At 53.6% G+C, this 13,377-nt stretch overlaps 1 protein-coding gene and 1 non-coding gene across 3 annotated transcripts; one reads left to right on the plus strand and one right to left on the minus strand.

The window, feature by feature from the left end:
- Positions 1-249: 249 nt before the first annotated feature.
- Positions 250-12,873, minus strand: TMEM259 (transmembrane protein 259). Of its 2 annotated transcripts, none has more exons than XM_059489816.1 (11): positions 12,116-12,873; positions 9,869-10,135; positions 9,483-9,594; positions 6,770-6,880; positions 5,807-5,929; positions 5,386-5,486; positions 4,473-4,530; positions 4,092-4,175; positions 3,570-3,702; positions 3,127-3,226; positions 250-2,514 (listed from the first exon to the last, which is right to left on the minus strand). In XM_059489816.1, exons 1-11 carry the CDS (start codon positions 12,338-12,340, stop codon positions 1,723-1,725), a joined length of 2,106 nt encoding a protein of 701 aa, XP_059345799.1. In that variant the 5' UTR covers positions 12,341-12,873; the 3' UTR covers positions 250-1,722. The 2 variants fall into 2 exon arrangements, with proteins under 2 accessions (XP_059345799.1, XP_059345798.1); XM_059489815.1 differs by having other exon boundaries at positions 9,429-9,594.
- A 168-nt stretch (positions 12,874-13,041) lies between these two features.
- On the plus strand, positions 13,042-13,148 carry LOC132084759 (U6 spliceosomal RNA). The gene has a single exon (XR_009420103.1). It is a non-coding gene; the product is annotated as a U6 spliceosomal RNA (small nuclear RNA).
- The last annotated feature ends 229 nt before the right edge of the window (positions 13,149-13,377 follow it).

Raw genomic sequence — 13,377 nt, forward strand, 5'->3', positions numbered from 1 at the left:
CTGGGACAGGGCTGGTGCTCAGCCCTCTGCCCCTGCACACTGCAAGGGGACAGATGGTGACACCCCAGGACAGCAGGAGGCACCCCCAGGACTGAGCATTGCACCCTCCTGCCCCCAGGACTCCCACACATCAGCCCAGCACAGCCGTGGGCAGCACATGGGGCAGCGCTGCAGGAGCTGTTAAGAGATAATATTTATTATTATATACAAACACATTTTGTACATTAAATAGAATGAACTCTACTTTTCATTCATCAAATCATTTGGTTTGGTGTCCCCCCTTCCCCTCCCACCCACTCCTCTGAAAAGCCCATCATGGTCATTCCTGGCACTCCAGTTGGCCACAAGGTTCCTTCTCAGGAGTGAGGGCAGCAGCAAGATTTGACCTGCTGGTCACAGCAGGGTCCCCCCTGCCCTGGAACAGCACCAAGGCTGCTCCAGGTAAAAAAGGAAAAAACAAAAAGGGGGCACCCAGGTGGGAAAGGCAGAGGGGTGAGGAGGGGGCTCTGAGCCCCCTGTGTTGATAAGGTAACACTGAAACGCACGGAGCCCCCCAAGGGGAGGGACTCCAGACACTGCTCAGCCATAGGGGAAAAACACTGAACTCAGGGACATCTGTGCAGGGACCCAGCTGTCCCCAAGAGAGCTGAGTGCCCACATGTCACCTCCTGTCCCTGCCCTGTCCCACCACGGTTGTCCCAGAGCTTCATCCTGCCTCACTCTGCTCCACCTCCCTGCACAAAGCCTGGCCATGGATCTGGCCCCTCTGCAGGGGAACACAGGCAGCATCCCCAGCTCAGCCTCCTGGGACAGGTCAGGCTCTGCCAGCCTCACCTCCACTGCCAGGGAAACGTGGGAAAACCAGCTGAAATGCCTTGGCTTTTTAGTGTTTTGGTTCTCTGCTATATCAGCTCATGCAACAATCCAGGCATGAGGAGCTGCTGTCTCCTCTGGGATGGGGCTGATCCTAAACACAGACGTGTCCCCCAGGAGGGACAAGGCACTGGAAAGCAGCTGCTTCAGCCAGAGCAGAGCTGTGCAGGATGGACAGAGCTGCTGCCCTCACTGACCCCACTGCAGCACTCATGGCTCCTGGGATGGCAGCTCCCACCTGCACACAGCACCTTCCACCTCCCAACCCACCCACCAAGGGAAGTTTAAGGACAGAAAAAAAGGGATCTGAACTGCAGCTTTCTGCTTTGGTTGTGCCCTAGCCTGGGCAGACTTTGTGCCTGGGGAAGGTAAGAGCTCCTCCTCCCCTCAGGAGCAGGAAAGGTGATCAGGAATCACCTCTGTGGTTCTCCCACAGGGACTGGACACTCTGTTCTATCCACTCCTACTCTAACCACAAAGCTGCCATGCCTGTGGCCTGTTCCAGGCCAGCTCCCACCCGGGATCAGCACCTGGACTGCAAACACAGCTGCAGGGGCAAAGCCAGGGACTGGGGGACAAGGAAAAGCCAGGGCACAAGCTGGGCAGGGTGGGAACAGGTAGCTGGCTCACCTGTGGCCTCAGAGGAGCCAGGGGACCAAAACCCCCCATCCTTCCCACAGCCCCCCAGTGCCTTTCCTAGGGGAGGGAGGTCACAGCAGCCCTGCTCTGTCCCAGCTGCTTCGGCTCTGCTCAGAGGGATCCATGGGTTAAGGATGATGGTGAAGTGAGAAATAGTAACAAACAAAATCCAAATGTCTTCCTGGCAGTCCAGAGTGACAGCAATGGGGCTCAGGACAGGTTCCTGGAGCTTGGCTCTGAGCTGGGCGTTCTCTCTGCTGGTGCTGGGCAGGGGCTGCTCTCCCCCCGGTCCTCCAAACCTCTGTCCTGGTCACTGTCCCCCCCCGAGGCTGGCAGGGGCTCTGCCACGCCGCTGCTGCCCGTGCAGTTTTTACCACTGGGTTTTGCTCGGCTGTTCGAGCCCTCCAGAGCCTCAGTCTGCTTGGGAAGGGAGGGACTGGAGACCACCCCCTCCTGCAGCGGGGCAGCCCCAGCAGCGGGGGAAGCATCTGCTGCAGCCACCACGGACGTTGAGGTGACCTCGATGGTGATGGAGCCCACGGCCGTCTCGGGGTGCTCGCTGCTGACCCTGATGCGAGCGACCAAGCCCGAGCCCGCGGCCGCCTCCGGAGGGGTCCCGTTGGCCACGGCTTCGTGCACCACGGCGGGCTCCAGCAGGCTGCTGCTCAGGTCAGACAGGAACGAGGCCTCCGTGACGATGGCAGCCGTCTCTGCCACCCAGTTGAGGTCGCTGCCCACGGCGGCGGCGGCGATGACGCTGGAGGCCTCGCCGGGGCTCAGGGCGGCCGGAGCGCCGCCCTCGCCGAGGGAACCGGGGGCCAGCGGGGCCCGACGGGGCCCGGCCTCCACCGGGGCAGCCGTGGTGTTGTTGTTGAGGTTGTCCTGCAGCGTGGTCTGGGTGCCCTGCCCGACCTGCTGGTTCTGCAGCAGCATCTCCTGGATGCGGATCTGCTGCAGGATGGCCGGCAGCTCGTAGTGGTGGAAGAAGTAAATCATCGAGTGCTGGCGGAGGAAAGGGAAAGGTGTCACAGGCCACCACATCTCAAGCAAACCAAACTTCTCCTGAAGAATCCTGCTGCTCTGACACCAGCAAGTCTGAAAAGATTTATCCCTTCCACTATGACTACTGCAAGCTGCTTTATAATTTCTCTCCGAAGACAGGCACAGTCTGTCTCTTTCCTTTCAACCCCTCTTTGCTTTCAAAGGCTGGGAAAAGAAGGGTGACAGCATTCCTCTGGCCCATCCTCTATTCCCTGTCCCCACCCTGCAGCAGGTCAACAACCAAATTCACCCAACAAATATGCTTGATACAGGATATCAGTCACAAGCTTGGAGCTGATCCCACCAGCATTCCTCACTGCACAGACCCAAAGAGCTCCTCTGCAAGGCAGACCCTCCCCAGGATTTATTCCAGAAGGACAGAAATCCTTCCCAACAGCCCTGTGGCATCAGCTTATTGTCAGACCCATGGCAGCAATCCAAACATCCACAGCCTCATTCTGCTGCTCCATTTCCAAACCAGAAATTCCATCTCTTACAGAAATAAGGATCCCTCCCTCCAACCCAGCTTGAGAGGAAGTTTGACAAAGGTGCAGCAGCCCTGCAGGGACTCACCTGGATGAAGAGCCAGGAGGTGACAAGTGCCAGGCTGCTGTACTGCCCATTGAAGCGGTAGTGGTAGGCATAGAAGGCAAAGTGGTACAAGTAGAAGAATCTGGACAAGAAAGCAAGAAAAATCAGGAAAAATGAGAGTTCCCTTCTACTCCCAACAGCAGCCTGAGCTGAGGCACCTCACAGGGAGTGACACAAACTCATTAACAGATAATTAGAGTACGAATAGGACAAAACAAGAGGCTGGGGAAGACCAAGGTGATTGCAAGACCCAAATCCAAACTGGAAAAATTTCACTTTGGACCCTGTGATGTGTGGAGCAGCTCTCAAGCAGCCACACAAATAAAACCCTTAGGAGTGGAGGCTGCTGTGCCTGGGATGCTGGGAAGGATCAGAGCAGCTGGAGAAGGACAGGCAGAGGGAATGTGGCCACAGGCAGCCCTCACCTGAGCCAGTGCCTCTTGCTGGTGTTGGTGTGGCAGCAGATGGCATCGTACTGGTCTGCCAGCCACACGATGAGGATGATGTAGAAAGCAGTTGTGGTGTCATTGAAGAACTCAGACATTATGGCCTCCATACCTGGGGACAGAGGGGACATCAGCTACAGCCAAGAATGCTCTGCCTGCCATGTCCCACAGATCAGCTGCTTTCTGCAGTGCAGGTTTTGGGAAGTTTTGCTGCTTTTTAAATTAAAATTGTACAAATGCAACGTGGCCACACAGTGCAAGTCTGCAACGAGCTCCAGCGACAGACAAAGCTTTGGATTCTGGGATTTCCCAAACTGCTGCTTTTCCAGGGGACCCAGAAGGACAATGGAGCTCACTGTGCCATCAAATTCCAGAGCCTTCTGCCTTGTGATGAGCAGCCACAGTATCCACCTGCTGTGGCCAGCTGGGAACAGGGAATTAGACTTCCCACAGATCCCAGAGGGACGTGCTGCAGACACAAGCAGTGAAGCAAGTCCTTACCGACCAGAGCCAGGATGACAGTGAGGAGTGGAGCAGCAGGGAATGCAATGGTCATGTTCATCTCCAGCATCTGCAACAGGTCAACTGCAAGAGGAAAAACAGGCTGAGGCATGGAGAGGGCCACAGAACCCTCCACCCCACAGTGCAGCCACATCCTCTCTCCCCACCCAATGCTTCTCAGGACAGAGAATAAGCTCTGGCAAGTGCAGTGAATGGGAGCAGAAGGATGTACTCCCTGTGCACCTACAGGTAGGACCCTTCTAAACTGGAACTAATGATCCTCAAGGTCCTTCCCACCCAAACCTGCTGTGACTCTACAACACCCCGTGCTGCAGCAGGCACAGTGCCCAGCACAACCCAAACCCTTCAGCCAGTCCTTACCAATGAAGACAAAGATCTGATGGTGTGAGTAGCGCAGCAGCATGGAGACAGAGAGAGTCTGGAAGAGGAGAGAGGAGGGGAGACAGATTAGAGCCCCACAGGTGCAGGGAGAGTCGCTCGGAATCGCAGTGCGGCACAGACCCAGGCGAGCCTGGGCTTGCACATCCCACGTTCATTAGCTGGAGCTGTGCAGAGCCATTTCCCAAAGAGTAATTAGGGCTTCACAAACAGCAATTAATCTCTGTGCTGCTGCAGGGGAACAGACAGTAAGGGATTTGTTTGTAAAGGGACCAAGCCTGAATGTTTGCGCTGGGGCCACACCAACCCGCAGAGCTGGGAGCGGGGATTTTCCCGTGCTCCATCCCGCTCCTCCCTGCACTCAGTTCCTCCTCAGTGCCCACAATGGGATTGTGCACAGACCTGCCCCATGGGTGGGACAGCCACACACAAAGAGAGTCACCCACAGCCACCCAAGACAACAAACACCAGGTTATTTATGGCTTGGGATCTTGTCTGATGTGTATCTGAAAACATCTTGTCTCACACATCATCATTTGGTTTATCTTGATCACTCCTGGCAAATCAGTCTGGGCTGCTCTTAAAAGTTTGAAGACAAATGTCTGCACCCTGTACTGACAGCTGGAGTGTTTTAAGGACACTTAGAAATTAACAGCAGCTCCCTTTTCACAACAAAAACAACACTGCATTTTAGGTCAGCTCTATTGCTCATTCCACTGTTGGACTTCAGGAACTTTAAAAAAAAACCCCAAACAAACAAAAACATGCCCCAGAGCAGGGCCTCATCCTCCACCAACTACACTTTGGTGATACAGCAGAGCTCTTGTCTGCTTTTAATCACTCAGTGCCCAGCACCAGGCTGAGGCCAGGCACTGCCCAGCTCCCAGGGACTTACGAAGATGACCATGATGACGAAGGCTGCCAGGTAGGACGTCCTGGCCATCCACATGCTGACAAAACGATAATGCTCCCCAGACACCACGTTGCGAAGGAAACCTGGAGAAAAAGCACAAACACAAGCTCAGTGTGATTAAACCACAGACTAAGAACCAAGTTCCAGTGTTTGCTGAAGAAACAGGATTTGGAGCAAATCCTCAGGGCAGCACTCATTGTCATGCAGGGCAGTGAGGTGGGAGGAAATCACGTTTCCAGACACCTCTCCCCTCCTGCCTCTCTCGTTTTGTCCTTGACAATAACACAGGGAGCTGCTCCCTGCATTACAGATTAATCAATAGTCAGAAGATGATAGTCAGGCATACACAGAACACACACCCACTGCTCCAAGCAGCCTCTGCTGAGACTCCTCCAGGCCTTACCTTTGTTTTCCTCGTTTTCAGCTAAAGCTTTGACACTGGACATCAGGATATCATCATAGCCCAGGAACTCGTCCAGCAGCAGGCGGCTGAACCTGTCCCCAAAGCACTGATCCCTCGTAGGATCTAGAGAGAAAACAAAAAACCTTCCACACTGTGCACACCTGGAGCCACAAAGGGACAAGGTGAGGGATACTTGTGCCTCCAGAGCTGTGTCTGTATGTGGATCTGGGGCAGTAAAACCAAACTTGGGAGGACTGGGAGGGAAAATCTCACTCTCCTGACAGATTCAGCCACACTGAAGTGCAAATGGCAGTCAGGCCTTAAGGACTGTCAAGGATGTCACATTCTGTGCTGGCACAGACACAAAGGGAATTTGCCCTCTAGGTTTGGCCTATCTCTGGGGCTCATCCTGACTGCTCATTACTGCACAGGAAAGCTGCTTAACCCCCATCCAGCTCTGCTTCAGCTTGAGTGGGAGGCAGTGATGAGCTCCTCTCTGCTGCACTAACAGCTACAGAGGCTCAGGATGAGGATGTGATCCTGACGTGGACAGGTTTTAACAGAGCAAATGCCAGGAGAGGAGAACACTGGTTGGGGAAATGGCACAGCAGCACACACAGAGTGACAGATCTGTGAGCATGTCCCCAGCTCCTGCACAGCTGCTCTGGCCACCAGGCTCTAATTCTGCTGCTCAGAACTTCAGTGCCTTCTGCCAGGGAGAGAGCTCTTCCCTGCTCCATGTGGGAAAACTCTGCTGGGCATGACATCAGGGTTCACTGAACCAGGCTCCACCATTTCAGAAAGCTCCTCTGAAAAGCTGTGACCTACTAAAGGCAGACAGGCTGCACAATGGAGCTCTCCTGCGTGGGAAGCGAGCACCATCAGCTTCAGGAAGAGTTCCCTGAGATGGTGTAGAGGTCTCTGCACTGCAGGTACCCAGCCCTGAAGATGCCTCCCACTCACCCAGGGTCACCACCATGACGGGGATGCTGAGGCGCTGCCGGGTGCTCTGGGACAGGCGCAGGAATCCATATTCCAGAGAGTATTCCACAATGTACTCCTCCTGTGGCCACACTGGGGGAGAGACACAGGGAGACAGACTCAATACCCACATCTGCAAACAGCCAGCACAAAAAAAAAAAAAACCTCCCTCCCATCATGTTCTTGAAAAGGGAATTAGGGTTGCAAGGTGCAGGAAGCCGTATTCCAGAGAGTATTCCACAATGTACTCATCTCCTGTGACCACACTGGGAGACACAGGGAGACTCAACACCATCTACAAGCAGCCAGCACGAAAAACAGCCCCTCTGGGTTCCCTCCCCTCCCTCCCATCACATTCTTGAAAAGGGAACTGGTTGCAAGGTGCAGGAAGACGCATTCCAGAGAGTATTCCACAATGTTCTCTTCCTGTGGCCACACTGGGAGAGAGACACAGGGATACTCAACACCCACATCTACAAACAGACATGAAGAAACAGCCCCTCTGGGTTCCTTCCCTCCCTCCCATCATGTTCTTGAAAAGGCAATTGGTATTCCATAGAGTGTTCCACAATGTATTCCTCCTGTGGCCACACTGGGGGAGAGATACAGGAGACTCAACACCCACACCTGCAAACAGCCAGCATGAAAATCAGCCCCTCTGGGTTCCCTCTCTCCCTCCCATCATGTTCTTGAAAAGGGAACTGGTTGTGAATGTGGGCTCCAGGCTTCCCTCAACCAATTAAACATCAATCAATACAAATTCTCTGGAATTACAGCCCTTGACATTAGTCCTTAATGTGGGACTTCTGGGAAAGCTTCAGGGCAGCAGCTCCAACACTTGCCCACATCTTTGCCTGGCAAGCCCAGAGCCACTGGTTCTTGCTTTGCTCAATTTCTGCTTTCCATGTTGTTTGGGAAGCAGCAGGAAAATCCACTTTACACCTGCTGAACACCAAGTAAATGCTCCAGAGGCAAGAGCCCAGCACTTCCCAGGGGACTGAGGTCACTGCTGCAATTACATGTCAGAAATGAAGGCAGCAGCAATTACAGCTTTCCCAAAAACTGGTGGGGCCTGAAGTTTCTCTGCTTTGGTTTTTGTTTTTATTTCAAGAAAGCTTCCAAAGAGATGCTTTTTTGCTACATCATCTCTGAAAGGACAAAACCTCCTGCTAAGCCAGAGCCAAGCAATTTAATCCCTGCTCTTTCAGCCTGCCAGGGTGGATCTCCAGGAGGGGGAGGCAGCTGTCAGGCAGATCCCAGCACCACCCACAGTGACAGTTAAAGGGAACTGAACAGACACACACCTGACCCAGCACTGACAGAGATCTCCTGATCCCCTTATTGGGCAGCAAACACAAGCTGGGCTGTTTGGTTTGTCTTTTGTTTCCATTATAAACAGTTAAAAGCTCAAAAGGAAATCAAGGGTTTAAATATCAATAAACAGTTACTTCCTTTGTATAATAAAATATTTTTTTCATGGTAAAATATTCTGACTAAAAATAAAATTTGGTGCGCTGAGAAAACCGAAAGCTTGGAAAAAAAAATATTAAAATCAGGTATTTGGGACTGAATTAAAGATGTGAATTTTGTAACTAATCTGGGAAACAGCCTGTTCTCTTCCTCTCCTTTTCTGGATGGTTTCCAACCAGGCATTCAGCAAAACAAGGGACTTCCCACCAGTGCCCCAGCCCTGCACAACGTGACTCTCCTCAGAACCCAGGCACCAGCAATAAAGGTCCTGCACCAAAAACATTTACTGCTCTCTGGTCTTAATGTCCTTTAATTCAGGACTAATGAGCTCTGGATGAGCATCAAGCAAATCCACTGCAAGGCCAAGGAAGAAGACTCCAGTCTCATCCTCCTCCACAGCCACAACCCCAGTGTGTCTGCAGAGCAAAGAATTCCAGCATTCATAGGGACAACATTGTGGTGAAAGAGGCCAACTTCTTGCAAATTTTGTGAAAAAAACCCCCAAAGAATCCAAATCCACATCTCTATTTTAAGATAAATATTCCTTAGTAGATTTCCTACCTTAACCACTGGAAAAAGAAGTTTTTCCACACTGGAATTCCATTTTAAATAATACAAAGCTACTAAATCTGCCTCTGGAATTTACAAGTGCTGAGCAGCTTAGGTCAGGCAGGAAAAGGGAGGGATAAGGCCAGGGAACATCCGAGTGGAACAGCAGTGCTGTATTGCAATCCACCAAAACCCGCTGGGTGGCTTTTGGGATTAATTAATTGTAGCAAATTGGCTGCTCCAAGTGCTGGTGTTGGCTCAGCACCCAGAACACAGCCCAAACCCTGCTCACGTCACTGTCAGGAGATCCCTGTGGATTGCAGGGGACAGTGAATGGATCAGAGCAGGAGGTTCAGGCTCATCTGAGATAGCACAGGAACCCGCCAGGCCAAGAGCTTGGTTCACCTGTGGTTGATCTGAAACCTCTTGGCCTGGCAAATTTTCTAACCCAGCCTCAGAGCACAGGTTGATGTGGGTCTGCTGTTAGTACTGACAGGATTATCCCCAAGAAAACATTTAAGGTCACTGTGCAGGTGCCCCAAGGAGCCAGGAGGGGACGTGTGGGGAGGAGGATGATGATGGGAGGAAGGAGGAGCACAGGTAGCAGTGAAGGTGTGATTACCTGCTCGGGCTAGCATCTCAAACTCGGACACAGTCTCCCGCAGAGGCTGCATACCTTTAGTGGCCGTGTCACTAAACGAGAACTCCTGGCTGTCGTTGTGGGGCAGCTCAGTGCTGCTCACCCGGGATGGCTTGAGGAACACCTTGGGCTCGATATCCAGCTCAAACTGTTGGAAAACCAGAGCAGGGAAAGCCTCATCAGCAGCTATTTACTGTACCTCTCACCTGCCATGCTCTGTCTACGCACACAAAGGCTTATCCCCCTCAAAAAGGACATTTTCTGTGGTTTCCTTTCTGTGTTAAACCATCAGAGGCCAATCAGAGGCCACTCAGGAACAGCCTTTGTTCCCAGGAGAACAAGAGATCACACACAGACTTCACTTCCAACCAAGACTTCTCCCCAGCCCATCACCCAGACTCCCCTCTCCACCACACCCTTACCTTGATGGAGCTGTTTTCAAACATATCCACAGACATTTCTTCCTCCTCCTCCTCCTCTTCCTCAGTGGTGGACTCCACCACCATTCCTGGGAACTTCTCCACGCCACAGAACTGCAGGAAGATGGGGGCCCGGCTGGAGTTGCGCTGGATCTCCACCCTCAGGATGCCATCGCGGGGCCACTTATCCCGCACGTGCTCCAGGCAGTTGATGGGAGAGCGGGAGAAGGCGATGTGGATGTAGGCCAGGATGAAGAGCACAAAGAGAGCCTAAAGGGCAGGAGACAAGACAGATCCCCCAGTTATCATCAGCACTTCTCTGCCTGTGAAACACCAGAATAACCTGGGTGAGTGGACGAGAGCTTTGATGCTTCTCTGAATCAACAAAGCAGCAGCCAGACCTTGGCAATCCAGCAAGGAACACACCAAAAGCATCAGAAACCAACTGCTCCTACTCATGAGAGCTGACAGTGTCAGCCTTCTGAAAGCACCAAAGGCATCAGGAATCAACTGTTCCTGCTCATGAGAGCTGACAGTGACAGCCTTCTGAAAGCTCAGGTCCCGCATCCAACAGTTGTTGTCGCAGACATCTTTTCATGAAAAATCTCTTCTTTAAGATTTTTCTTCCTGAGAAGCTGAGAAGCTTCAGGAACAAAATGTAAACATTGATTATCTGCTGCTGTGGAATGCAACAGGTGGATCTGTAATTAGTATCATGTGCTTGTTTGTAATTAATGGCCAATCACAGCACAGCTGCCTTGGACAGAGAGAGTCCGAGACAGAGCCTTTGTTATCATTCTTGCTGATTCTATTCTTAGCTAAGCCTTCTGATGAAACCTTTTCTTCTATTCTTTTAGTTTTAATGTAATATATATAATAAAATAATAAATCAAGCCTTCTGAAACATGGAGTCAGATCCTCATCCCATCCCTGTGAACACCGTCACAAACAGTGTCCCCAAAACCCACCACACACAGCACCAGGGTGGGATGAGGACACTGAAGGAAATGGAAACACGTCCCTGCCTTCCAACCCTTCCCTCCTCAGCACAAAGAATTTCCTGCTGAAACCTAGAGAGGCCTGCCCAGCTTTGTAAAGGCAGAATAAAGAAAATTCCAAGCAAACCAACCCAACCCTGGGCAGGATGACCCAAACCCAGATCTGCTGTCCCAAAGAACAGGAGGCTGAGCTGGGCCCCGAGGCTGTGCACAGAGCACCACAGCTCCCTGTCCTGCCTCCATGCCAGGAACAGCCATAAACCACAGCAAAGCAGGGTGGAATAAAAATTATTGTTCCCTGGAGCGAGCAGAGACGTCCAAAGTTCAGAGCTGTGAGCACAGCTGGCACTGCTGAGCTCAGAGCCCTTCCCAACCACCCCGCTCTGCTCTGTCCTCATCAGCCCCGCTGTCCTGACCTATTTGTGATGAACAAACAGCCTGGTAAACATCACTCTGCAGAGGAGCTGCACACGTGAGGGAAGGCAAAACACAGCCACCTCCCTGGCTGCAGGAGTCACAGAAGGGCCTGGGGTAATTCCAGGGCTAGGGATGGGAATGTGGGTTCCTGCTGCCCCCTGACCCTGCAGGCTGCTCTCCACAGAGCCCTGAGGAAGTTTTTCCTTCTCTGGGAGGAGCTGGGATCAGAGGCACAAGCACAACAAACTGCTCCCAGCCACTCTGCCTGACCACTGCACCGTTAGCACCAGCCCTGTCCCAGCCGGTTTGCCGGGATGCAGATGGACAAATGGGAGAGATAACAGGGATGTGAAAAACCCAAACATCTCCTCAAAGGGTAGGAAACCCATCTGTACAGCATGAGACAAGCTGTGCTCAATGTTTTCTTGCTGAAACCTAGAGGAGTGCGCTGCTGTGGCCTGGCAAGCTGCTCTCCCCTTCTCCTTTCTCTAATTTCCCACCCTGAAAGCTGTGGAGCAGGAAGACAAGACTCCAGCAAAACAATCCAGTAGGGCATGTGGGAAATGTATCCAAAAAGTGCCATTGCTAGGAAACAGAAAATGAAAGCAGCCTGGCTGCCCTGCAAGCTGGCTCAGCAATTTCTTTTTGATTTACAGATCTGGAAGAACTCCAGAGTGCAGGGAACACCGGGACCACCACGGAGACCGAGGTCTCCCTCACAGGAGGAGCCCACGGGAGCTCCGGGGACAGCTCGGTGTGCATGGGTCAAACACAGCTGGCTCGACTTTTGGTGTTTTTGATGAAACTCCTGCCCTCAGCAGGAGCCGCCCCTCACCTTGAGAAGAACGAAGAACTCGAAGACGCGGCGGAAGGAGGGAGGGAAGAGGCGCGCGTAGGTCACTGCCATCTTGAAGAACAGCGCGTGGAAGAGGCGGTCCCGCACGTTGATCAGGGGGTTCTGGTTGAGGTTGGGGTTGCGGACGCCGCGGTTGTTGCCGCCGGCGGCCCCGGCGTTGTTGGCCGGGTGGTGGTTGTTGGCGTTCGGCTGGTTCTCGGACATCCTGACGGCGGGGCCGCCGAGGGCTGGGCCCGAAAACGCTGCTGCACCTCCGCGGGCCGGGCTGGGGCCGGGCGGGCGCGGCACCGGCGCTGCCTCCGTCCCCCTCCCCGGCCCCTGCCCGGCGCAGACGCCTCGGGGAGGCGGCGGGTCAGGCCCGACGGCTCAGGCCTGGGTGCTCAGTGGTGCCCGGTAGCTACGCGGATAGGGCAGACACATGAGGGACGTGGCTGCCGGAATGTCCCCGCGGCCATGGGAGTCTCTCCACAGGGCGGGGAGGCGCGGCGGGGCCCGGGAGCGGCGAGCGGCTCAGCTGTCCCGGCGCGGTCCCGTCCCGTCCCTCAGCGCTCCGCCGCCATTTTCCTCCGCCGGCCACGGCGGCTCATGCGCGTGCGCGCGCACGCGCGCCCAGGGCACGACGGGACGGTGGAGGACACGCTCCGGTCAGGCCCCGCCCCCATGCAAATGAGGAGACCTCCCACCGTGCACCGCGCGGGGCGGCACCTGCGGGCGGCCGTTTGACCTCAAAAAAGGCAAAAATTTCACCAAAGCGGAAGATCTAGAATAAAAATATTAGGATGCATCGCTTGGGAGAGTGATCATGTGAAGAAAAGTGCAAGGAATAGAAACAGAACAAACTCGCACTGAGGTGAAAATTACTGACTGTAGAGAGTTTAAATACTGCTGCGGGTACAGCACAGTTCGTGCTCGCTTCGGCAGCACATATACTAAAATTGGAACGATACAGAGAAGATTAGCATGGCCCCTGCGCAAGGATGACACGCAAATTCGTGAAGCGTTCCATATTTTTTCCCGGGTACCGTCTCGAAGACCCCACCCCGGGATGACCCTTTTGTCCCCCGGAGAGCGTTCCAGCCCCCTCCGAGGTCGGGGGAGCCCCCCAGGTGCAGCCCTGGCACAGGCGAACATCAACCCTCTGTCCAACTGACAGGAGAGGATGTGGTCTTAAGCTGTGCCAAGGGAAATTTAGGTTGGGTGTTAGGAAAAGTTTTTTATGGACGCCATGCTGCCCGTGTCCT

This window comes from Ammospiza nelsoni, chromosome 27 (assembly GCF_027579445.1).
Source record: "Ammospiza nelsoni isolate bAmmNel1 chromosome 27, bAmmNel1.pri, whole genome shotgun sequence".
Classification (NCBI taxonomy): Eukaryota; Metazoa; Chordata; class Aves; order Passeriformes; family Passerellidae; genus Ammospiza; species Ammospiza nelsoni.

Coding starts and splice junctions, on each gene's coding strand:
- TMEM259 (XM_059489815.1), bottom strand. CDS start 12,340: ATGTCCGAGAACCAGCCGAACGCCAACAACCACCACCCGGCCAACAAC. Junction 3,703..4,091: donor TGTCATCCTGGCTCTGGTCG/GTAAGGACTTGC, acceptor CTCTGTCCCCAG/GTATGGAGGCCATAATGTCT. Junction 2,515..3,126: donor CCTCCTGGCTCTTCATCCAG/GTGAGTCCCTGC, acceptor TTCCTCCGCCAG/CACTCGATGATTTACTTCTT.